Genomic DNA, 23,334 nt, shown 5'->3' on the forward strand with positions numbered 1-23,334 from the left:
TTAATCACAAACGATGTCATGCTTATATCTGGAATTTGAAAATTCCTTCCAGATCACCCCAAAACTGCAGCAAAGGAGCAAGTTACTGAGGAACATTCTGCTCCTCTGCTGAAATCTGTCCTGCAGCAGACCTGGGTGGACCTAGAGGACTTTGCTAACTGCTTTCAGTGAGACAAACACACACATGTTTAATTTTGCACTGCATTTTGATGTATACAATTTGGAAAAAGCTGAAGAAGTAACAAAATCCAGGTTTTATAAATCAGGCTAAAAATATCCTGTATTCATATTTTCTTCCCAGGAATCTCTTGGTCTTCCATAAACCACAGATCTATCCACATCATGTCCATAAATTTCATTTTAAGGTAGAGTATGTTTCATGAAATAACATACAGAACATACAGAAATGAAAAATGTCTGCATTCCCGTACGACTCCATGTGTCGGTGCTCTGAATAATTACTGTCAGCACAGGATATATTGTTATTCATTTCAGTGTGTTTATGTCTACAGAGTACCGTCTTGCCCAAAACTGCGACAAGCCCCACCTGTAATGAATCTACGCACTCTCTTACTACTGGGTCCCTCCATGTGTCATCTGCTGTAGCAAGACATGAGGTATACACAAGAAAACGCACAGACATGCACACCATCCTCTACTATACAACCTAATCCTGTACAAAGTATTCAGTCATCATCACTTAGAGGTGCCCTATTGAGATTTTTTGTAAATCATTTTTTTCCCCCATTCAGTGTAAGTCTTTAAAAACAAATTCTTTGTAAACCTCGTGGTCTAAAATATGTGTTAGGTGCAGGTAGCTTACAGTTTTTTCCTCTCCCTTTGAGCACACCTGTTTGCATTTTCTACTCCCACCTGTAGATCTTTGGAACAGTATAAAACCAAGCAAAAATGACACAAAAAACATGGCAAATGGACATTTTTGTTATTTTGATGGAACCACTACCTCTAAAATCTTTAGTAATCTTTAGTAATCTTTAGTAATCTTTAGTTTATGTCCCGTGCTGTTCATAAGTGTGTGTTTTTGTCACACGCATCCTATGAACATACCTCTGAAGTGACCGTGTGCATGAGTGTGTAGCCAGGTTCTTGTCTAACTTTGCGTGTGTGTTTGTGTGTATAGACTGCTGAGTCTGTTTGTAATTCCAGACTCATTTGAACCCCCCCCCCGCTCCTCTTGTTCTCTAATCTGTCTTTTCTTACCCCTCCTTCTTTGTCTTTCTCACCTGCCGCTTTTTCTTACAACGCTAAATCCACCTTTTTGGACTCTCCTACCCAGATGTCACTTCAAATGAATCTTAATCCTATTCAGTTTTTTTTCCTATATCTTCTTATTTCCTCTCCTTACCGTTCCATCTTTCACTCTCTTCCTCTGTATTTCTCTACAGCTCATTTTTCACTAAGCTACCCTCCTATCAGTTTATCCATCATCCCTCCCTAAGGCTTCCTCTTCTTCCCCTCTTACACTTGTTATTTTCCTTGTCTGCCTTCAAACTGAAATCTAAAGCCAGCGTGTGTGTGTGTGTGTGTGTGTGTGTGTGTGTGTGTGTGTGTGTGTGTGTGTGTGTGTGTGTGTGTGTGTGTGTGTGTGTGTGTGTGTCTCCGTGTCTCCCCCCCCCAGTGTCTAGAGGTGAGAGGCACTCACTACCTGTGTGTGGACAGCCTGCAAACTACACAGATCCTCGTCAGCTTCTGTCCTCTGCTCCTCTGGGGAGAGACAGCCGAGGAGAGTAAGAATCCATCTACAAAAAACACGCGCACACACATCTATAGCTAGATTAAAAAAACAGTTTTCTGATAATATAAGTATCACCAGGATTGAAATATGTACGATCACAATCACCATGTTTGTGATATTTGACCGTGTTGTTTGACCCTTTTACCTTTTATCTCCACTCCTAGAAAAGGAAATGACAGCTGCACGCAGGTCTGCAGTTCTTATCGCTCAGCCGTACTCCTGGATAAGCCTGCAGTCTCAGCTGCCACTTCTCACCATCAAGTCTACGTCCTCGAAGGCAGCCATGCTTAACTTACCCCCAGGGTAGGACAGCATTAATGAATACCGAGAACTGTGCACTGTATTGATCAAAATAAAGCTGGGATAAGGCTCATGAGGGAACCAGTACAAACTACAATGTTGCAAATCTATGCTACTTGTTTCTGTAATCTACATTTATGTTTCTTGAAATATGATATCCAAGTAGTCTCGTACATCTCATAACCTTAAATCACCCTAAGCACTCATCATAATGGTACCATTGCTGCCATGGTTAGAGCTTTTTTATTCCCACTTTGGGAACCTGTGTTAAAAATGTATGCTTTTTTTTTTTTTTTGCACGGCACCCTTGGAAGCTTTGGTTGAAAAGGAAGCTTTTCACTCTTATTTGGATTTTGCCCTGCCATTCTGAAGTCTACTTAAAGCTCTACTCTCATACTGTAGAGTGAGCAGAGGATGTTTGCCTAGCCTCGGATGCTCCGGAAAGCAGCAAAAAAGCCTCTGTCCTAGTCTCTATTAATGGGTGCTGCTTGGCCTAGAATCAGAGGGCCTAGTTTTCTGGGGTCATGTGCAGGTGTGCAGCAGTGCAATTACCACTGAGCCATAATCACACACATAGCACTCAACTTATCATGCCCACATGCCCCATAGCACACTGTCACTAAGAGAGATGAGACAATGTGTCCATGCTTCTCAGCAGCGACCATTTTTGAATGCACTCCCTCTCTTTTTCTCTCTGTTTGTTAAGGTCATCCCATCAGAAGGTGTTACACGATCTCCTTTAATCTCTTCGCTGACCCAGTGTGCTTTCTTCTTTCACTTTATTGGAACATACTAACCTGTGTTATTCTATTAAGTGATGTCATCATCCATCTCCCTTTGTACAAGTCTCTTGCTTTTCCTCTCACCCTACATTTGCCTTTTATTCCCTTTCTTCTCCTCCTTACTCTCTCCTTTTTTTTTTCTCTCTCTCGCCCTCTCCCTTCCATTTCCCTTTTGTAGAATGCCCTCTTCTCCTGCAGCACTTGCCTGATGCTCATCCATCTAGTTAGGCTTGGATTGTTGAATTATGTAAAGCTAATGGGGCCATGGAAGTGGGGTTTCTTTCTCTCATGCCCGACAAGGCCCTGTGAACTCAGCCTGGCACTCAGCAGACAGGACATTAGGCTGCTGCCCTTGTGACAGAAACATAGTTCCATTATTAAGACTTGAAAGGGAATTTAGTGGAATGCATGGACTGTTGCTAGTTGTTCACATTTTCTGTCTAATTGTACAGTCGTCTCAATTGAAACCATCCCTCTTTGATTGACTAAGGGGCAGCACATACTGTGTAGCTATGATCCTAAGTATTTAAGATTGATGACCCCTGTTTTATTAGGTAGAGTGAGTCTGGACTTTGTGGTCCTGTTTTTAAATAATATTCACAAGTCTTTCTCCCTCCTCCAGGCGCCATGTGTTGTCCTTCCATACGAAGGCAGCACTGGGTTACCACATTCACCTGTGCAGCAAATCACCTTTTATCTTTGGGGATGAAGAAACCGTCATGGCACAGCTTACCAAGGTGACAGAGGGCCTTAGTTTACAGTTTACAGTTTACAGTCATGGTCATATAGTTATCTTTTATATGTGGATGACCTTTCTGACTACAGCTGGAGTGAGGTACAGTAAGGAAACAAAGCATGTCATTAAAGCAATATATATACAATATATATAGCCCTTCAAATTAGCATCATGACTGCCCTCATCATTTGATAAAAGACAGTTCAAACAACATATGCATATTGCTTTAATACTATTCTCAGCCTCCAGATCATTTTCTCACCAGAAAGCTAAAATTACCCACAACAAACACTTACCAAGAGGCTCTGAGAAGGACATGTAGTGAGTGAGAAATACCGTGACTAGACAAAGGAGCAAGAAACCGCTCAGAGCGGTGAATTTCATTGTCAAGGCACCCCAAGACTGCACACACACACACACACACACACACACACACACACACACACACACACACACACACACACACACACACACACACAGAGACAAACAAATGGAGAGTGCAACCCGTGCATCCTAAGTTGTGAAGTTTTAAAAAGTACAACACAGAGCTTGGTTGAATATACAGAGAGGAGAGAAGGAAATTGCCTTTGTAGCAATATCCTGGCTGTAACATTTTTGGAAAAGGCTTGTCTCAGTTTAATAAATCACACCATGTCAGTAATTCTTTCCCTCTGCTTTCCTAGATTCTAGCCTCATGTTTCTGTTGCTGAAAATACCATCTTTCTGAAACAAAAATAATTTCAGACACATGGGTGTATTGAAAGTCTAATGCATGTGAGAAAAACAAAGAAGCAATGTTTTGATCTTGTCTGCCATCCACATTTCACCTGCTCGAAGCAATTTTCCACACAGTCCCAATGTGTGGGTGTTCTGCTCTTCTATTTTATTTAACCTTTTTTCTGTTTAATTTATCACTATTCAACTAAATTCAATTACTCCCAGTCTGTATTTCTGTCTTTAACAGGAAAGCTCTCGTTTCACTGAGCAGGCCTCTTGCATCTTCAGGGCTCTGTGCAGAGTGGTGGCTTCCTTCAGCCATGAGCAGGACCAGCCAGCCGCTCGACTAGCCCTGGATGAGGCTCACCGCCCCCGAAACATGGACACAAACCAAGCAAAACACCGAAAGGTAGCTTGTTTACCTCTGGTTATATGATGATGTTGACAATTTGAAAAGCTCCTCCTTCTTTTAGGCTGTTCTTAGAGGTAGACTGACTTTCATTAAGTAGTGCACCTGACTGCAAAGCATTTATTTGAGTTAATTAGGCTCTGCAGTGAAAAGCAGATACAGTTGTCTGAATCCTTGAAAAATAATTCAACTCTGCTCGGTGCCAAAAAATGTACTGGACTGATACTTATTTCACAAGGCTCCTAGTTGAAAGCTGCTGTGAAGAACTTTCCGTTTGTATTGATTCTGGCATCCCCTGTGGACAAAGCAGTACCTCTAATCTTTTTTGGTCTGTACATGTGAAATCATTTTTTTTTTACAGTATACAGTATCTCATCCTGCTTTTCTTTTAACAGTCAAATATATCACTCACTTTGCATCTAAGAATTCTCCGTTTTCATGTTGATGGTCTTGTTTGCTTTTAAGGTCATAAAGAGGCATCGATCTTCTCTATTAGTGTATTTCATAACCAGCTCTAAAGTCCTCATAGGAGCTTACATTTTTCAGAAAGCATTGTGTTTGGAATGTTTTACACCATATTTCTGATGAGTTTGAAAATGTAATATTTGGGTCATCTTTCGATTTTTGGAAAGTGGCCATGGTAAATGAGGGATAATTGACATGATAAAAAGTCTAACTTTGCTTTCAAGTTCGGATGTGTCATTAGTATCTTTTTTATTAACTGTATGACTTACTTATGATATCACTTAACTGTATGTATGGCTTGTGTGTGTGTGTGTGTGTCTTAAGGTGTTTAACTCTGCAGTTTACCACATGCTGTGTGAGGCTATGGGAAGAAAGCTGACAACAGAGGAGCACTTGGCTTCAGTGGCCCTCACAGCTGACCCTTTAGTGTTCACCACTGTCCCCAAAGAACACTCTACTTCATGTAAGTGCCAATGTCTCAGCTCAAACACAGTTTCACAAGGAATCAAACATGCCTAATTGATGTTTGTTATAGCACCTCATTGTCATTCTCCATTGCTAATATCCAAATATGTACCTATTAGCGTATGAAAATTAACTTGCAGTTTTTAATTGTTAAGCAGATGCAGAGCCTCCAGAAGGCTGGAGAGAAAGAGAGCCAACAGACAGGGAGGTGAAGGCAGTCATCACTCTGCAGGCTGGATTCAAAGGGCACTTGGTGAGAGAGGTCCTGAATGCCTCAAAACCAGGTAACATTACCCCCCCCCCCCCCCACCAAACATTGTCTTTGTCTTTCAACTTAAAAAAGACAAAGACAATGTTTGAATGTTTGACAAAGACATCTCCAGAGAGGGTAAGGCTAAAGGCACAATGTGTGGGGAAAATAATAAGAACTATAACAACAGAATACCTGAGCTTCATTTGAAGATTATTAGTCTGTGTCTGAATACACACACATGCACACACAAAACACTTTCTTCTCCTTCCATTTACTGTTTGATTTAGCCTGTTGGCATGTATATTGAGCCCTCGAGCAGAGGCACAAAAATGTATTGATGAGATGCCACTCTTACTAATACACCCTGACAGATGAGCAGTGGCCACGGAGGACATACACATACGTAGGAAACAAACATACACACACACACACACACACACACACACACACACATGCAAACAGTATTCTAGCATCTATCAGCCAAACCTCTCCAAAGTGACACAAGGTGACGAGGCAGACAGAGCTGAGCAGCTTTTCCTTTGTACATTTATCAGTGCTGCTTTGGAAGAATTATTTATTAAACTAGCTCTTGTGCAGGTCGCAGGCAATTTATCTCAGTTTCAAATGAATCATTTTAACATCCAATTTTCTTAAAGGAAGAATGTGTAACTTTTTGTTCCAGTAGATGTCGCCCTTGAGCACCAGCATTAAACCAAAACAGTGTCACTCTCCTCCAGCAATACACACCTCCAATCCCTCGCATTCGCACAAAGGAGTTATCAATTTGAATGCACCATAATTAAGCACATTTAAGCACAAGCGGCGGACAAAATTATCCTTTGCTCCAGCTGCCATTGCCTGTGAATTGGTGAATAAGGGACCGAGGCTGCTCTTTGAGATATGAGTGGTGTTTGGCGGGTTGAATACTATGATTTCAGATTTAGAATTGTTCAGTTGGAGAAAGTTTTGCGCCATCCAGCAGTTGATATCGCTTAGGCAGTTTCTGACAGCAGCTAGGCTCCTAGGGTCCTCAGGTCTCAAAGGAAGGTATATCTGTGTGTCGTCTGCGTAGCAGTGAAAGGAGACATTGTGGCGTTCAATTATTTGGCCAAGAGGCAGCATATAAATGGAGAATAAAATGGGACCTAAAACCGAACCTTGCGGTACACCACAGGTAATGTTAGAGGTAGAGGAGGAGTAGTTACCGATGGTGACCACGAAGGTTCTTTCTAAAAGATAAGAGTAAAACCAGCTAAGTGCAGTATCCTTTAAACCAACCCAATGTCTGAGACGATCAGTTGCCACTTATGTGGCATCAAAATAAGCAGTGAATAGTTATTCTTCTTCCTTTCCTTGACTAACAGCTTTATACCCAAGGCCGTCCCATCCATGTAAACATGATGTAACGACAGCCAGACAAAAGTACAGCAGGCGAGACTCACACTTCTCACTCATTGTAGACAGCCATGACTCAGAGAGACTTTTACACTTAATTTCTTCTGTATTTATGTGTAAAATGTCGCACATTCTGCCTTTAAGAGTTTGCGCTAATTATCTTACTATGGTGCACCACTGTTTAAAGAAACACTCGAGGTGACACAACATTCTCTTCATTCCCCAAAACCTGAAGCTTACTGAGTCTATTTGAGTTGTGATGAGCATGAAACTGTCAACATTTCAATCCTTTAAACATATGGGGGTATGAGGAGCTTCATTAAAGCAGCCTTTCAGAAATCGGTGGCATTCATAGCAAAGAAGGGATTTTACCTCGTGTTCCGTGGCTTTAAAAGTGGTTTAAGCACACCACACATCCAAAAGAAATCAACATCATTATGGAACTATTTGCCACCAATGCAAAAAATATTGCTGTCGATTATGTGCCATAAACATGAACACAAAGGCTAAAAAGCTTGATGTCCCTGAAATGGGACCTGTCATGGTTAAGTCATCTCAGATTTGATTCATTCACTTGTCAAAGCATAAAGTGCAGCTTTCAGACTGGCACTTAAAGTAAACGGCAAAACACCAATCATAGTTTAAAAAACGCTGCCTGTCTAACTGCGCTTTGAAAAGCTTTTCATTTAAAGGAAGCTTAAAAAGCTGGCCTTTTCTGATCTCAGAGTTATATTCCCTGGTATATCTGTTTATCTCAAACAACCCCAAATGCCACAAGTCCCTCAACTCTTTGATTCTCCTGTCTGCCTGCTTTTCTGTCTGTTGCCTCTCTGTGGTTGTAAAGGTGAGGATAAGGAGGTCTCCATCTTTCAATAGAGGCAGCCTTGGCCCACTGTAATAGCTGCATCAGTTTAAGAAAAGTGGCTATTTGAAAAGAAGGAGCAGAGCACAGGGAAGTAGAGGCAGCGGGAGGACACGTATTCAAATATCTTTCACACACAACTGTCTCTTTGAGCATTTCTCCAATGTGTACAAAAAGAAACACATCACACACTTACTCATGAACACATCGTATGACATATTTTACCAAAGGTTCTGTTCTGTCACAGTGGTTACCTGTCTGTCAAGATAAGTGTGATATTTAAATAATGTACTTCTATCACTGAATAAGGCAAGAATTGCACTTTAAAATGTCAGTGTTTGTGTTGTGTTTTTATGGTTTATCTCTTGTTCTTTATTGGTGTCTATTTATGTGTGTTTAAATGTGAGGATGTGTGTGTCCTTATGTCATTTAGGCACAAAGAAGAACCTCCAAGCATCTCAGATTCTTTTAGACATGTGGTCAAAGGTTGAGTCGGATGCAGAAAAATACGCTGCCTTCTTGCTAAGGTACATGAAAAATAAAAAAAATACACAAAATGACCGACTTCTCATAAAGAATGTGTGCACATGTTCATGTATGTATGTAATATGTACACATACACAAAACATCACACCTTGCTAGTCAAGCAGATGTATCATATATCATATACGTCATCAATCCCAGAGAACATGAGGGCTCCCAATACAGTCCTGTGCCAATATTTTATATATATATATATATATATATATATATATATATATATATATATCTCGTATGGTGTTTGGTCTCCGTGTTGCACTGCCCGCCCAGAATCTGCTCCCTCTCCTGTTTGCGGTGGCCTGTTGTGGCCAGGCAGGGAGCATTTTCCACATTGTGTTCCATCTTTTCCCAGTGGTACCATCTGCTGTTTATCCTCTCCCTGTTCCAATCGACGAGCAGCGTCTGCCGAATGACCCGCTGCCTGAGGAAGTATGTGTGAGCATGAGCAGTGAGAGCTTGGTCACTGTGTGTATGGATGGTGGAATAGGGGGGTTTGTTTTAGTGGCCCTCTGAGCATTAGTTGTTGTTTTTTTCACTGACAGAAACATCCACTTTAGTCCAAAGTTCACACTGAGATTTTAGGTGCATTTGTCATTTTTAAACTGAGTTTAATTCACAATCCTTCACCTCAGTTATGCTTCGATAAAGATGTTGAAGATTAATTGGTTTTGTTATTTAATTCTTCAATTCAAACAAGAAACGTTTCTAAACGTGCTCTCCCACTTTGTGTTTTGAGGTTTATCATTGAACATTCTGAGAGGACAGCAGAGCTCTACCCCTGTCAGCAGGATGAATGGACCAGAATCACCTTCACTGATTACTCCGTCTCCCTTCAAGACACAGCAAACTCCTGGGTCTTAGTCTTCAGGTTAGAAAACACTATAAAAATCTTACAACCCCTACAGTATGAATCCAGGCGGAAATTGCTCAACAGATCATTTCATAATTTAATCAGAAATCGAGGAAATCTATTTGACAGTAAGTCAGACCTTGGATTAAGATATCTTGTTGTGTACTTTGTTGTTTTTATTTATGAAGGGAGGTGTTCCTGGTCTCTGAGGAGATGTTGCTGGTACCAAAGGTCTACTCGCCGATCCCTAACAGTCTGATGATCGTCATAAATAACGACACAGGAGAGGAGCTGGACATGGTTTTCAACAAAGTAGCAGCTCAGGTCTATAAACCAAACAAGGTCTGTTGGTGCTCAAAATCTTTGTACTTTAACCCTTTGTGTACTCCACATAGATTTTGAGTACATTTCTAATATAGTCTGATCCCAGTTTTCTTATTACCATGATGGAACACTTTACTTTAAGCATACTTCCCACACCTGGGAACAGTCTTGTGGATGGCTGGTGAAATAATGTGGGCGACCTGTTTTGTTGATTTATTTATCTAAGTCTGTCTTACACAGTCCCTTTTAAAACAATAATGATATTTTGGTATCATTATATCATTTCTTTCCATGCGTTGCAGCTTGGTTATACATTTGTAGCAGAGGCCATCATACCTGAGTCACTCCCGGCTGGTGCCAAGTGGAGGATGTGCCTGATTGGCTCAATGGGACTCTTGCCAAAAATGTCCCATGAGACGCCCCTCAACACATTTTCAGTGAAGGAATTCAGGGATTATTACATTCCCAATGACAAAAATCTCATATGTCGGTAAGTGAATTTCTATCAAAAGATGACTCCATCATTGTTGTTTAATTAAAACTTGTCGTTGTTGAAGAGGGTGTGTCGTATATAAAATGCTCACCAATAGCGCCAAAATCCAATTTGGACTATAGTTTACAGTCTGAATCTGAGATGTGTGATGATTGTAAACCAGTTTTGATAACAATCCAACAGCACATAATGATAACATCCTAGAAAGCCCTGTTTTCTAACACAGGACAACATTGCAGATGCTCTGAGGGATTAATGCACACAACCATTTTGAAAACTTCTGCACAGATACCTTGTGGATGTGACGGCAGATGTTTTAGGAACGATTCAGTTTCAGACTTCCAAGCCGGATGTTTTGATCCGTCTGTCCGTTCTGGACCAGGAGAAGGAGATGATCGGCAACACTGGGAGGGGCCACGTGGTTATTCCTGTTTTCAACTTCCTGGCAAACGAAGGTGAACTCTCAGGTTCTGTCATAAAGTTACTGATAAATGAAAGCCTTCTAGATTATGATTGAACATTTGTCGATCTGTCTCCTGTCTGTCTGTGTGTTAGGAAGTTACAGTATTTATCTAAAGCATTTGATTACATCTGTTATAATCTGGATTATATCAATTAACAGTTAATATTTAATAGTGAATGTTTAAAACAATGTAAAGCTTGTCACCATTATTGAATATACTTTCATGGTACTTCTCAGTTTAAATTCTGGTTAATTTCTCCTCCCGTATAGCAGAATTAAAAACAGCAGGGCCCCTGTCTGCAGCTGTTTCCCTTACAGTGGTGATTTAGGGGACATATTGTATGAGAGGGATTGGTGAGGACTGACGGTAAAACTTTACAAGTACTGTAGTTATATTTACCTTTAGTGCACTAAAGGCAACAGGACACTTCTCACACTTTAGATTGTTGTTTTTCACTTTTTCCCCCAAATATTTTGAATTGCCATGTGTCTTCAATTACTCTCAGCTTACTTTAAAATCATGCAAATGATGTCAAACACTTTTGTTTTCTGTAAGAACAGATAGCTTGACACAAAGATGGTGTTTATTAACATTTACAAGAACTTTTCACATCCTTCCTTTTCACATTTTCTGTTTAATCTCCCTCAGCCATCCTGTTCTCTCACTACCGTTATTCCTTCTGTCATGACTTGAAAAATAATAACGATCTGGTAACAAGATGGACTAGTCAAGACACAGCAATTGCCTGTGTGCATAGGTCCATAAACCTGTGAAAATCTCCTGAGCTCTATTTGCTCTGCTGTAGTGACTGCTGTAGTGACAACCAGTATTTTAAATCTCCTCTTTGTACATTTTCACACCTCAAATATACAGACAGCTGGGGCCCCGGTGGCTGAGTGGTTAGTTTCTACACCCCATGTGCAGAGGTTGCAGTCCTCGAAGCGGGCGGTCCTGTTTGAATCTGACCTGTGGCTTTTTTCCCGTATGTCATTCCCTATTCTCTCTCCACTCTAACCGCTATCCTGTCTCTCAAATAAAGGCACAAAAAGCCCCAAAATAAAATTGTTTAGATAGCTTTTTCAATAAAATATATAATGTCACAGTCATAAGGTCGTGGTGCTCTTTTCTCTGTGACTCGATCACAAGAAGGATTCAGCTCAATTTCTGCATTGCATGGAGTCCTTTTTAAAAGCAATATGCTAATGAAGTCTGTGATCGTTTATTGCTGTTTAGATGCCCAAGATTTCAAAAGTCATTGTTGCAAAAAGCACTGTTGTCTCAAGTCATAGGAATATCACTCACAAATGGTTATAAAGAAATAGTTTTCTAAAAGTTTTGCTTGAGTTTTAGTCAAACTGACCCCTGAACTGCTGTACGAGAATTTTTAGCTATGCAGACACAATCAAGAGCGACAAAAAACAAGCAGATAGAAGAGGCACTTCACACAAGAGCTCTTCAAAAGCTCGCCTCTCAAACACTTGTTCAGTCGTTGCTTCCAACACTTAGTTCAAAATGCCGGCCACTCTTGTCTTTTCTAAGATATCCACTTGCTTCTTATCTTCAAGCGGACAGTTGCAACGACGAGAAGAAGGGATCCTCTTCCCAGGACAAGGGAGTGAAGGTGGCAGACACTTTCCAGCACAGAAACCGACAGGACAACACAGCTGGGAGATCAAACTCGTCGTTGGACCAGCCTCAACCTCCCACGGAGACGACGGTATCAGTGACAGCTGCCTGCGTGGTATCTGCTGTTCCTCAAACACTTCACTGGTCTCACTTGTGCACACACACAAGGGCGCATCTCACTTTTCCTCTCTGTCTTTCTCACCCACTTGCTTTCTGCCTGTGTTGATATCAATTTTTCACTGCCAGATACACATTACGCCTTACTCTCAGGAATGCACACAAACACACACACACACACACACACACACACACACACACACACACACACACACACACACACACACACACACACACACACACAAACTTACACACACCCACACACACTCTCACACTGACAAAAATCACAAGAGAAGAGCAGCAGAAACTGGTTGGCTGTTTTTTTTTTTTTTTTTTGTTACTGTCTGACTTATCAGTGCTTGTCAGGGAGCAGGGATTTGTGCATGATTTATGAGTCTCTTGATTGTCTGCAGACCCCCCTCTATTTAACACACCAGTTTGGTGATTCCCAAAGTGTATAGTAGGTGCTATAAGTGTGTACTTACATAGTCAGATACACACACACAGACACAGCAATTGCCTGTGTGCATGGGTCCATAAACCTGTGAAAAGCTCCTGAGGTCTATTTGTTTTGCTGTAGTGACTGTCAGTGATACATCTGGAGAACAAACAGTATTTTAAATCTCCTCTTTGTATATTTTCACACCTCAGATATACAGACAGCTGGGGCCCCGGGTGGCTGGATGGTTAGTTTTTGAGCGCCCTACGTACAGAGGTTGCAGTCCTCAAAGCGGTTAGAACCTGTTAGCTAATTTTTCCGCTCTCTCGCTCTCTCTCTCTCTCTCTCTCCCTGATTTTCCGACTCTACCCACTGTCCTGACTTAAATAAAGGCACACAAAGCACCAGAATAAATCAGGACACTTAATCCGATATTTACTGCTGTTGATCTTTGTTTGAAGCATGAAGCTCACAAAGTTACCTGACATGTGTTTAAAGTGTTACTCTCCAACAGAATGCATGTAGGTCACCTTGATGCGATTCCTAAAGTTTGTGCTGCTGTGACTGCAAGGCTTTGTTAATGTTGTATTACAAACATAAGGAGACTGGTGACAAGTTCTTCAAAAACCTCCTTTGACTCTCGTAGTGATCATGAAGTATCAGAATAACAGTTTCTCCCCATCGTTCTCGGTTAAATGCCTTCTTCTCAGAGCATGTGCCAACAGGTGCTCACATGGCAATTCACCACAATTAGCTGCGCTTTGCAACAGCAGGATCCTTTTTTTGAAAGCAGGACAAGCTAAGGGAGCACAGATATCTCTCCTGATAGAACGTGTTGATCATTTAGGACTTTTTTTCTCTAACCTGAGAATCTTAATCACTCACAGTGAACGTCATAGGAGGAAGAATACTCTCCGTCCATTTATGTTACTATTGCTTTTATCGATAGGACACCTGAAAACTAGAAATGTTGGGAGTAGATAGAGGGAAAGACATGCATCAAAGAGCTGATACCAGGATGTGAACCTGCGGCTAATGCTTTGAGGACTATAGTTTCTAAATGGGTATGCCTCTTCTTCTAACTGAGCTAAACAACTGCCCAAAAGCAATGTTAATCCAAATGTTAGATGTGCAGCTTCATTTACAAAGGTGATATTCTGTACAGTATATCTATCCATCTCTGGATCCATCGACGCACCTCCAAACACCTCACACAAGTCATCTCAAAATCCTTCAGACATTGTATCATATTTTGCACTTGAATTGCTGTATCTCTTTTTTGACACAGTAGTTGTGGTAGACGTTATCGTTAGGACTTGTCCCTGCGAAATGAAATCAACAATTCAATGTTAATCTATCTGTTAAAAGAAAGCCAGTTTTGTGGCACTCAGGTCTCAAGCATTAAGATAAACATTCCTCACTTAGCCATTATTCTGGCTTCGTAGTGCATCCTTCAGATCAGCAGCAGTCAGAATAAACAGCTGTTGATCAGGAGTGAGACTATTGATTAAGACTTGGAGCTAAGGGTCAACGATTAAAGCGTTGTGTTTACGGCACAGGGAGATAAAGATGCTCAGTAATTGTGCGTAAATGCTCAAGGCTCCTGTAGTGTGATCTATATTTTGAGGCAACCGGCATGACAACACACAGGCTGATGGCACTCACAAATCTTATTGTGTAATCGTATGTGCAGCGATGGGAATATCTTGCTCTAATAGTTTGATTCTGAGCCTGGGATTTTGTTGAAATCTCCTCTGTTCAGTGTGATGGATACGGAAGTGACCACTCATTATAAAATCTTGATTTACATGGCCTTGGTCTCCTCTGTCTCTTTGTGCCCAGCATGTGCTTCTGTCAAAGACTGTGAAAAACAAAAACATCCAGTTTCTTCTTTAAGACCTCTGTGTCTGTCTCTGAATAATCTGCATGAATAACACAGCTTAGTCTATGTTAAATACATCTGATCAGCATTCATCTCTTCTTGGCTTTGCATTTATTTCTGTTTTAATCGAGATTCTTGATGCTTTCTCTGTGTAATGGTGTCACTCAAGTCTAGTTTGAACTGAAATATGGCTTTTGTCTCTTCTTGTCTTTTTCACAGGTTCACAAGTACGTGGTGCAAGCAGAGGTGCTTTATAAGAGCTGGGATTTGGATGAATCCCAAATGGAGTTTGTCCAGTCACTCATAGACATGGAGAAGAAAGAAATGAGAGGTACATACTTAAGACAAACTTCATTTCTAGATTAACCTGTCAGCTCAACTCAGTACCCGTCAGGAAAAATAAAAAATTAGTAAATTTTGAAATGTGCTCCTCCTGAAAGTAAGCAAGTATTTTTGATGATTTAGCAATATGAAGCTTTATACTACTTCAAAATAAAAATCCCTATAAGCACTTCATAAGGTTACCATCTCAGCAGATATACCTCACTGGTTATTGAAACATTTTAATTTAAAACATCACTTTTACCTTTTCTTGCTCCTGAATGGATTTCTGATCATTCCATTCGTTTGTATGTGCACAGCATATTTTCTTTGCGTTTGGTGTGAAATGTGGCAGATACTCAGATACAGCAGTGTCAGGGGGCCAAGGCAGGCGGTGTTTGTTCTTTGCCTCCGCTAGCCAGAGTCCTGTTAATCACAAGCTCTAATGAAAGCCAAATGAATACAGCTGCTTTAGCAGATCAGAGTGTGATTTCTTGTGCCCACTGGTCGTTGGCTGAGGCAATAATCCTGTCCTCTGCCACCAACTCTGCTCCTCCGCCTTTAATCATGTCGCACAAATTGGATTGATAGTAAAGTCAGGGCTTTGAAATTTATAGCAGCTTTTTAAAAATTCTGAGGGGGACCAATTAATTGCGGCACGGATGAATGTTGATGTGAAAGAGGTGCTGCATGGGTGACAATTTGCATGATTGCTGAAAGATAAAGGGCAGCCTGCTTGTCAGTGAATCATTATTCTTCTCTATCTGTTGCACCTGACAATAGTGTCTGTGCTCACCCATTCAGTTTGCATGGAATGAAATCTGAGGTGGATATGTGTGTCTCAAAGTGGGAGGCATAAAATAAACAAGCTCTATATACAGATAGATGTTTTCAGTTTACAGACAGGCAGCCCTGTATAAGTGACAGTAATAGTTCTGTATGAGATAAAAAGTCATCATTCTTTATTGCTTTAACGTGCCGTGTGTTCATATCATCATTAGCATGTGTGCTCTGTTCTTAGATATATGTGAGCACGCTAAGCTTTTCTTGCTCTCGTTTGTCCATGTGAGTATGTGTCGGCCAATGTCCACACAAACCTCTGGTGGATTTTCCAATAAGCTTGTGTAAGTGGGTCAATGGGAAGTCAAATGAAGTTGGCTCTTGCCCCCTGGTGCCCTGGGAAATATCTCAGCAGGAAAGCAAATTAATTTCACCCAGTTCAGCTCTGTCTCAGCGGTGAGGCCGCGGCCTTGATCATGCTCCCTACATGCTACACGTGCACTGCAGTACATGCAACGCCAAGCTTTGAAATCTCCTTAACAAGCTGTTTAACAAGCTGCAGTCAAAATACTGCACTGTGCATGTTAAATGCATGCACTCTTACACTGCTGTATACCTCCATGTATACTGTAAAAGCATTCAGATGTAAGCAGTGTGTTGTACATGCAGCATTAGTTTTCTCCGTCCACACCTCGCTGACATTTCATTTCTGCTTTTTTACTACCAGAAAACATTTTTAGTATCCAAACATGATTATTTTCGGCTTTTCAGTGAATAGATCTTGTTTAGCCATAAACAGCCATTTCAGTTTTCAAGACTTGTATCAGCCTGAAATTACACGACAGAGATTGATATTCAGATCCAATTTGAACATGAACATTTCTGTGTGACTCGAGATAAGACTAACTCGATGAGCATGCATCAAAGCCGTTCAGACAGAATGGCAGGGTGTCAGCTAAATGATGGATTATTATTCCTCGCTGTGTCAGAGGAGTGAGCCTCATCGTAAACGCTTCATCTAAGCTGAGGCTTGTGTTCACTCTGTCTTTAAAGTGCAACAGTGCCATCTAGCACACATGAAACCACACAACACGTGCAGCATTTTCCCCACTTTTTTTTTTTTTGTTAGAGTCCCACTTCAGAAAAACTGTAATCATGAACAGCTGAGGTTCCTTGTAATGACAAAGGACACAGTGTGTGTTAAATCTTCAGAATATTAAACATGATACATTTAAATGTCAAAGCCATTATCACTTCAGAGGCTGACAGTTGAGTTGAATTGAATTTATTTTATTGGATAAGGATGTAATTGAATTTAACATAGCTCCAGAGCATGAATCAGATTTTTTGCACGGATAGCTTTTTGCCAATTTTTAACTCTTGTCCTTTGTTGAGACTTTACATCTACAATGAAATTAAACAGCACTCAGTATCATACAAATATTTAACTCTACAGAACTGAAGATGACAAATACATTACATTATATACACCATTGTACATTTAAAAACTCTGTAGTTTTTGTATAACAAAACTGAATCTCCCTTATCTCTGTTTATAAAATGCAGGATTCAGGCTTGAGGACTTGAAGCACACGTCCACCACTGACACCCCTGTCCATGACAGGCACAAATCCAATACACCCAAAGCCAACCGCAAAGGAGAAGGTGACAAGGAGAAAGGGAAGCCAGCTGGCGTCTCAAAATCTGGCTCCCGGCAGGATGCTGTAATGGTAACAAAATACCATAAAGCTGTGATCTGCAAACTTGGACCAATATTATGTACTTATATCTATAGACTGAAAGAGCTGTTGAGGGACTGTCAGTCACTATGCAGAAAATATTTGTGTGATCAGCTGTTCGATATGTTTGCAAATTGTGTTTCTTTAAAGTTCAACTTGGATCCGTTGGCTTTTATTGCATTAGATGTTCTCATTTGATTGCAAAAGCCAAATATAATACAGAGGTAGATATGAAAACTGTTGTGCGTAAATGAGTGTTATTAAGGTCAAGTGTTACACTTGGAAGACAAGGAGGTGTGGTCAAAACTCATCAGAATGACCAGCAGCAGTAATAATGACGTCTAAAAAGTGGAGGATGTGGAGGCACTTCAGTGGAGTACACACTCAACTGCTCTTCACAGACTCTCATCCGAAACCTCACATAATGAGCGTGTTGTGGTTGAACTCTTATCTGACATCTCTTTTTTTTTATCGTAATTGCAATTTGTTTCATCAGCAGGTTATCATTTGCATATGAAGTTGACTCTGCTGTTCTAACAAAGAGAAAACTTGGCATTAATTAAATCCCACAACAGGCTGGATGACCTGCACCTATTCAAACAGGAATCTTGTGGTCTGCAGTAGCAGGGTCTTGGTCTAGTCATCTGAAACACAGCTTCTTGATAAATCAGCCACATAAAAAAGTGTATTTTATTCTCCTCTGCATTACAGGGCAGATTTTCAGAAGGCTGGTTTCTGTCTGCAAAATTTCAATTTTCAATATTTACTCTCAGCAGAAAGGACATAATGATCTCTGAATAAATGAACTGAGAGCGATTCATAATTATTAATGAGTGATGACTAGACAGCCAAAAGAGGACATAACACCCTGAGTGAATGGCTGACTGGCTGTGTCCCAGACTGTCTGAGTTTCACTGAAAGAGACTTGTGATGTATTGTCGTTCTGTGACCTTCAGCTGGGATGTCTGTGTGGTTACCATTCAGTACCCTCTTTAGCCTTTGTGGTTATTGTGTGTGCATGTGGTTTGTGATATGCGCAGAGCCTTGACTTGACAAAGGCGAACTGGACGCTGCGTGTGGTCAGTGACAAAAACAAAGCAGAGAGCATCAAGGTGACGAAGGACACAGAGAGACTAGAGGAGATGAAAGCCATTAAAAAAGCCTGGGAGATGGCCGAACCTGGCCGTTGTGCCAAGGTAAGACACAGGTTGTGATTTGAAATATGTAGTGTACACCTGTATTCCTTTAAATCTAGCCTTACCTGTTGATGTGTATCTCCTGTAGAAATATCTCTATCAATAAGTCTGTTTTGATTTTGTCCTCTCAAACTTTCACTCAATGTTTTTCTGTCTTTTTAGGCTTTAAAGTCTCGTCTCACGTTTCTTAACAAACCGCAAGCAAACAACGAAACTCCCGTGGATGATGCAGAAATCAGAGGTCTTGTTACAACACTCTGGATGCACACACATTAGTATTTGGGTCCTTCCTTTCTCCCATTAGTTGTCACAGTATGGTAATGAGGTCTTTTCGTTTGTTTCTTCTTTTACAGCTGCCTCTCTCACTCAGTCTGATCTGGACTTGACCAATACTTTCAGCTCCCTTCCTCCCATGGACTTCACTCCCTTCATCAGGTACTCAAACCAGCTTTACACTTTGCCTGTTTTTCCCTTTTTTCCCTTTTTTTCAATCCATTTCATGGCTCACTATCAAAGTATGGTTGCAAAGTTAGAAAGATGATCTGACATATATTTGACACCATAGTGCACTTAATTAGACGTTGAAGTTTCATTCTCTTGTCACACTGTGGCTGGTTTTATATCTGTCTGTAACAGATGTCAGTTCAGCCAACAGAAGAATTCTAGAGAAGGAAAATACAACATATATAACCAAGACGGTTGTGCTTCTATATTACAACAGTCGAGAGGCCTTATTGTACTAAGTTCATGGTGTGTCATGTCATGGTTAGTTTGTGTGTGTGTGTGTGTGTGTGTGTGTGTGTGTGTGTGTGTGTGTGTGTGTGTGTGTGTGTGTGTGTGTTCAGTCTGCATGTAGACCAGCATCTGTATCTTCCTCAGAATGGTTCTTAAAGCGTCCTTTGATTTTTATGTGTGTCTGACCTTTGCTCCCATTGGTGCTGTAAGCAGCGTTATATATTACAAGGCTTGACCCTTTCATGTAATAAAAGGGCAACACATGGACTCCAGAGGACAGGTCAGGTGTGCTGTGTAAGGTTCAGACACGCTGGCAGACACACAACATGCTTGGTTACATTAAAAAGAGTTTTCAACACAGAGCTGCAACCTCTCCCATCGGGCAATCGCTCAAATGTTTCTAAACATATAAACAAAAATACAAATTGTGATTCAGTTTCTTTTCTTTGAGATTAAGAGAAGCCATCCAGTTTCACTGCATTATAAGAACGTTTGAAAAAAGTAAAAAGATTTTTAAAAATATGTAAAAGCTGCCTACCCATGTACAGGACAAAATCAGTAGAGATAAGACATATACAATTAGAGGTATCAGTGTGTCCACAGGGGGGCAGCAAAATCAACACAAACTGAAAGCACCCAACTAAAGCTTTAAAAAAAAAAAATAAAGCCATAATACAAGACTGACACCTTTTTAAGTTTTGACCTTGAAATATGTGTCGTTGTACTTATTCTTTTGTATGAACTGTAAAATATTTCTTAAGTTTTGTCATATTGTCAAAAAAGAAACCTGAATTGAGCATTGTTTTTGTTAGCTTGATCCTGCCATAGAACATAGAAACACCCAAGATCATCATCATCATTATTAAACCAGTTATAAAGTTCAGACTTTTATCGTTTGTCATGGTCGGTGTCCTAAAGGAAAGGTCTCCCCTCAGAGTCTCTTGTTTCTCTCCCACACTCTGTCTTCTCTGTCCGTGACTCCATCTCTCCTTCTGTCCATCCTTCTCCATGATAAATGAGATGATACTCCGGTCTGTTAATTAGAACGCTATTTTAGAGCCCCGATGAGCTCGACGCTCCAATGAGATTTGCCCCTTCTCCCATCACCTCTCCACCCTCTCCTTGCTGCGTGTGTGTCCATGCGTGTGTGTCCATGCGTGTGTGTCCACGTGCGTGTGTGTCCGTGTCCAGCTTCTAACGGCGGCTAACACTGTGGCCTGCTATCTGAGAAGAGGGAAAGATCCTGTGGAGAAGTCCATTAGGGAAGTCTGATTAGTGTGCAGAACACCTCTTTCTCTCAAACGCCCACCACCCATACATCATAGATTAAGACACACACACACACACACACACACACACACACACACACACTCATGCATGACAACTTTATAGAATTTGCGCACACGCTGTCACCCACAGTGACAGAGGTTAAACCAGGGCAATGTTCATTAACCAAATGAACTCCATCACCACCTCCACCAGCCTTCCCCTCTTCATTAAGGTCATCTTATAGGAAATAGGCGACCATATTTAGCACTTACAATCTCTCTTTGAATTCCTTCCTCTGTGTATGAGCCTCAGGGGGATATTACACTGTCATTTCTCCTTTATTAAACACACACACACACACACACACACACACACACACACACACACACACACACACACACACACACAGTAACTGACCCCTCACATGATCTCTTTTTTTTTAACAGACACACAAATAATACAGATATTAGCAAAGAAATTCCTAAAATATTATGATTACAGCCCATCCATATGGACTTCTCAGCAGTGCTGCCATATTTAGATGATTTTTCCACCCAAATGTTGATACTTGGTGTTGGACAGGGAAAATTATGTTAAGCTATTTATGAAGCTTGATTTAAAGGCAACTGGAATTGGTAGAAAATCTAGAAACCACCAAGTCCAGTTGCCTTTAACTCAAGTTTCAAATTTTCCATGACCCTTGATGACTGATAGCCTACACAGACAGGTTGGACTATCCAATGAAATTAGCTTTTATTCATTAAACTTAAAGAGAAGATATTGTGGAAGCAATGAGGCCATAAAGCAGTTATTTAATGGTATAAAGAAAATGTATGTTAACATCCCTGTAGCTATGCACTCCATGGATTTAAAGGTCCTGTGAGGAACTTTGACACACAGTTTGTGTTGATTTTGGCGCCCCCTGTGGACGAACTGATACCCCTTGTCTCTTTGCTGGTCTTGTCCCGTACATGGTTTAGGCAATGTTTACTGAGAAAATTTCATCCTGCTGTCTATTGTCTGTCAAATGTTTTACCGTACTCATTGGAAATATCTGCTGTATAAAATATTAAAATAGACAGTTTCTTCTTCACGTTCACCCGACAACGACCCCGAGGCTACAGTTTCAGGCGTTAGAAATTAAGATATAGAAATAATCAGTCTTGTTGCTGATGGTTTTACTTGCCATTGTGTGTCATATAGAGGCATTAGTATTTAGATCAGTCTGTTTCATATCCAGTGATGAACTCTTCAAAGGAGCTTTAATAAATACATGATTAGCATGAGTTGGATTAAAGGGAAAAGGACAATCTTTCATACATAATGAAATTGTTGATGGATTAAATTTATCACGGTTGTAGTAAGTCAATCTCACTTGAAGTAGCTGTACTTAGTTCTTAAAGTTGTGACATTAATCTAAAGAGAAGACTTACATGTTTTTGTCATGGTCAGGGAATTTCTATGTAGCACATTTGAACTTTGATTTAAAAGACTGTAGCCAATCTTTTCCAAGCCATTTACTGATAGATATATATCTATGTTAACATATTTCATCGCTAATCACTTAATTGTGGTTGAGTTAAGATTCCAGATTTGGCCTGTTTTACTTCTTAAACATTTATATGTTATGGTATGCCTTTCATTCCCTTTTATTTGATGCAGATGAAGTCTTTGTGGTGTCATGATGTGATATCTTTTGGGTTCAAAAAGTTCTGACTCAGGTTTGTTTAAAGATCATGATTTGTTTTAAAAACTGTAAATCTGAAAAGTCAACACTGCTGCTCAGTTATAAATCTGGGTATACTATAGACTAGGGAAATGAGATAAGCCATGTAGCTGCCTCTGTCTATCTCTGCATTTTTCAGCCACATTTCCATGTTTATTTGACCTGCCTGTATCAACACTGTCAGCTGTATTATCTCACAGGATTGCCTGAATAGGAATATGATAACTCAAGCCATGTTTTGAGGTTATTCATCTACAGTTTCTTTAATATCTGAACCTCAAAACACTGCCTGCTAACTAAGAACAGGTGCAACACAGTGTATTTCTCAGAAAACATCTTTAGCTTTCACACTGAATAAAATTCCTTGATTACATCTGTAGATGCCAAAAAGATGTGCCAGTGCTGATGGATCCACAGATAGAAGAGTTTCAGCAGAGGGAGCGCTTTGAAAAGATTCAGACGTACCGTTTGGTCCGAGACAATGTGCTGGAGCACCGGAGACTGCAGGAGCTCAACATGAAGGAGCTCATGAGACGCCAGCTGGAGATGTATGAGAACATGCAGGTGAGTGGAGACGGAAAAAGAGTTGTGTGACGTCTAGAAGTGAATATTTAGGATGTAATAAGTATCAGTTCTGACCATCAAAAAGAAAAAGTGAGGAAAATGTTTTGTCAGCTGCTTCCCCCTCTGGTG

General features: G+C 40.5%; 1 protein-coding gene across 2 annotated transcripts in view; it reads left to right on the forward strand.

Moving 5' to 3' along the window:
- adgb (androglobin) overlaps nucleotides 1-23,334 on the forward strand; it is a 40,065-nt gene that overhangs the window by 16,107 nt on the left and 624 nt on the right. Inside the window, exons 14-34 of one of the 2 annotated variants that reach the window (XM_065964086.1) lie at nucleotides 53-167; nucleotides 302-365; nucleotides 513-617; nucleotides 1,640-1,748; nucleotides 1,921-2,059; nucleotides 3,461-3,575; nucleotides 4,539-4,700; nucleotides 5,490-5,628; nucleotides 5,789-5,914; nucleotides 8,574-8,667; nucleotides 9,417-9,548; nucleotides 9,719-9,872; nucleotides 10,157-10,344; nucleotides 10,636-10,802; nucleotides 12,377-12,552; nucleotides 15,095-15,206; nucleotides 17,543-17,706; nucleotides 18,756-18,911; nucleotides 19,074-19,152; nucleotides 19,265-19,346; nucleotides 23,022-23,205. In XM_065964086.1, the coding sequence (XP_065820158.1) occupies nucleotides 53-167; nucleotides 302-365; nucleotides 513-617; nucleotides 1,640-1,748; nucleotides 1,921-2,059; nucleotides 3,461-3,575; nucleotides 4,539-4,700; nucleotides 5,490-5,628; nucleotides 5,789-5,914; nucleotides 8,574-8,667; nucleotides 9,417-9,548; nucleotides 9,719-9,872; nucleotides 10,157-10,344; nucleotides 10,636-10,802; nucleotides 12,377-12,552; nucleotides 15,095-15,206; nucleotides 17,543-17,706; nucleotides 18,756-18,911; nucleotides 19,074-19,152; nucleotides 19,265-19,346; nucleotides 23,022-23,205 (2,762 nt within the window). The remainder of the gene's footprint in view (nucleotides 1-52; nucleotides 168-301; nucleotides 366-512; nucleotides 618-1,639; nucleotides 1,749-1,920; nucleotides 2,060-3,460; nucleotides 3,576-4,538; nucleotides 4,701-5,489; nucleotides 5,629-5,788; nucleotides 5,915-8,573; nucleotides 8,668-9,416; nucleotides 9,549-9,718; nucleotides 9,873-10,156; nucleotides 10,345-10,635; nucleotides 10,803-12,376; nucleotides 12,553-15,094; nucleotides 15,207-17,542; nucleotides 17,707-18,755; nucleotides 18,912-19,073; nucleotides 19,153-19,264; nucleotides 19,347-23,021; nucleotides 23,206-23,334) is intronic. The other variant, XM_029277145.2, reaches the window with a different exon arrangement.

Source organism: Labrus bergylta, chromosome 15, assembly GCF_963930695.1.
Source record: "Labrus bergylta chromosome 15, fLabBer1.1, whole genome shotgun sequence".
NCBI classification, from domain to species: Eukaryota; Metazoa; Chordata; class Actinopteri; order Labriformes; family Labridae; genus Labrus; species Labrus bergylta.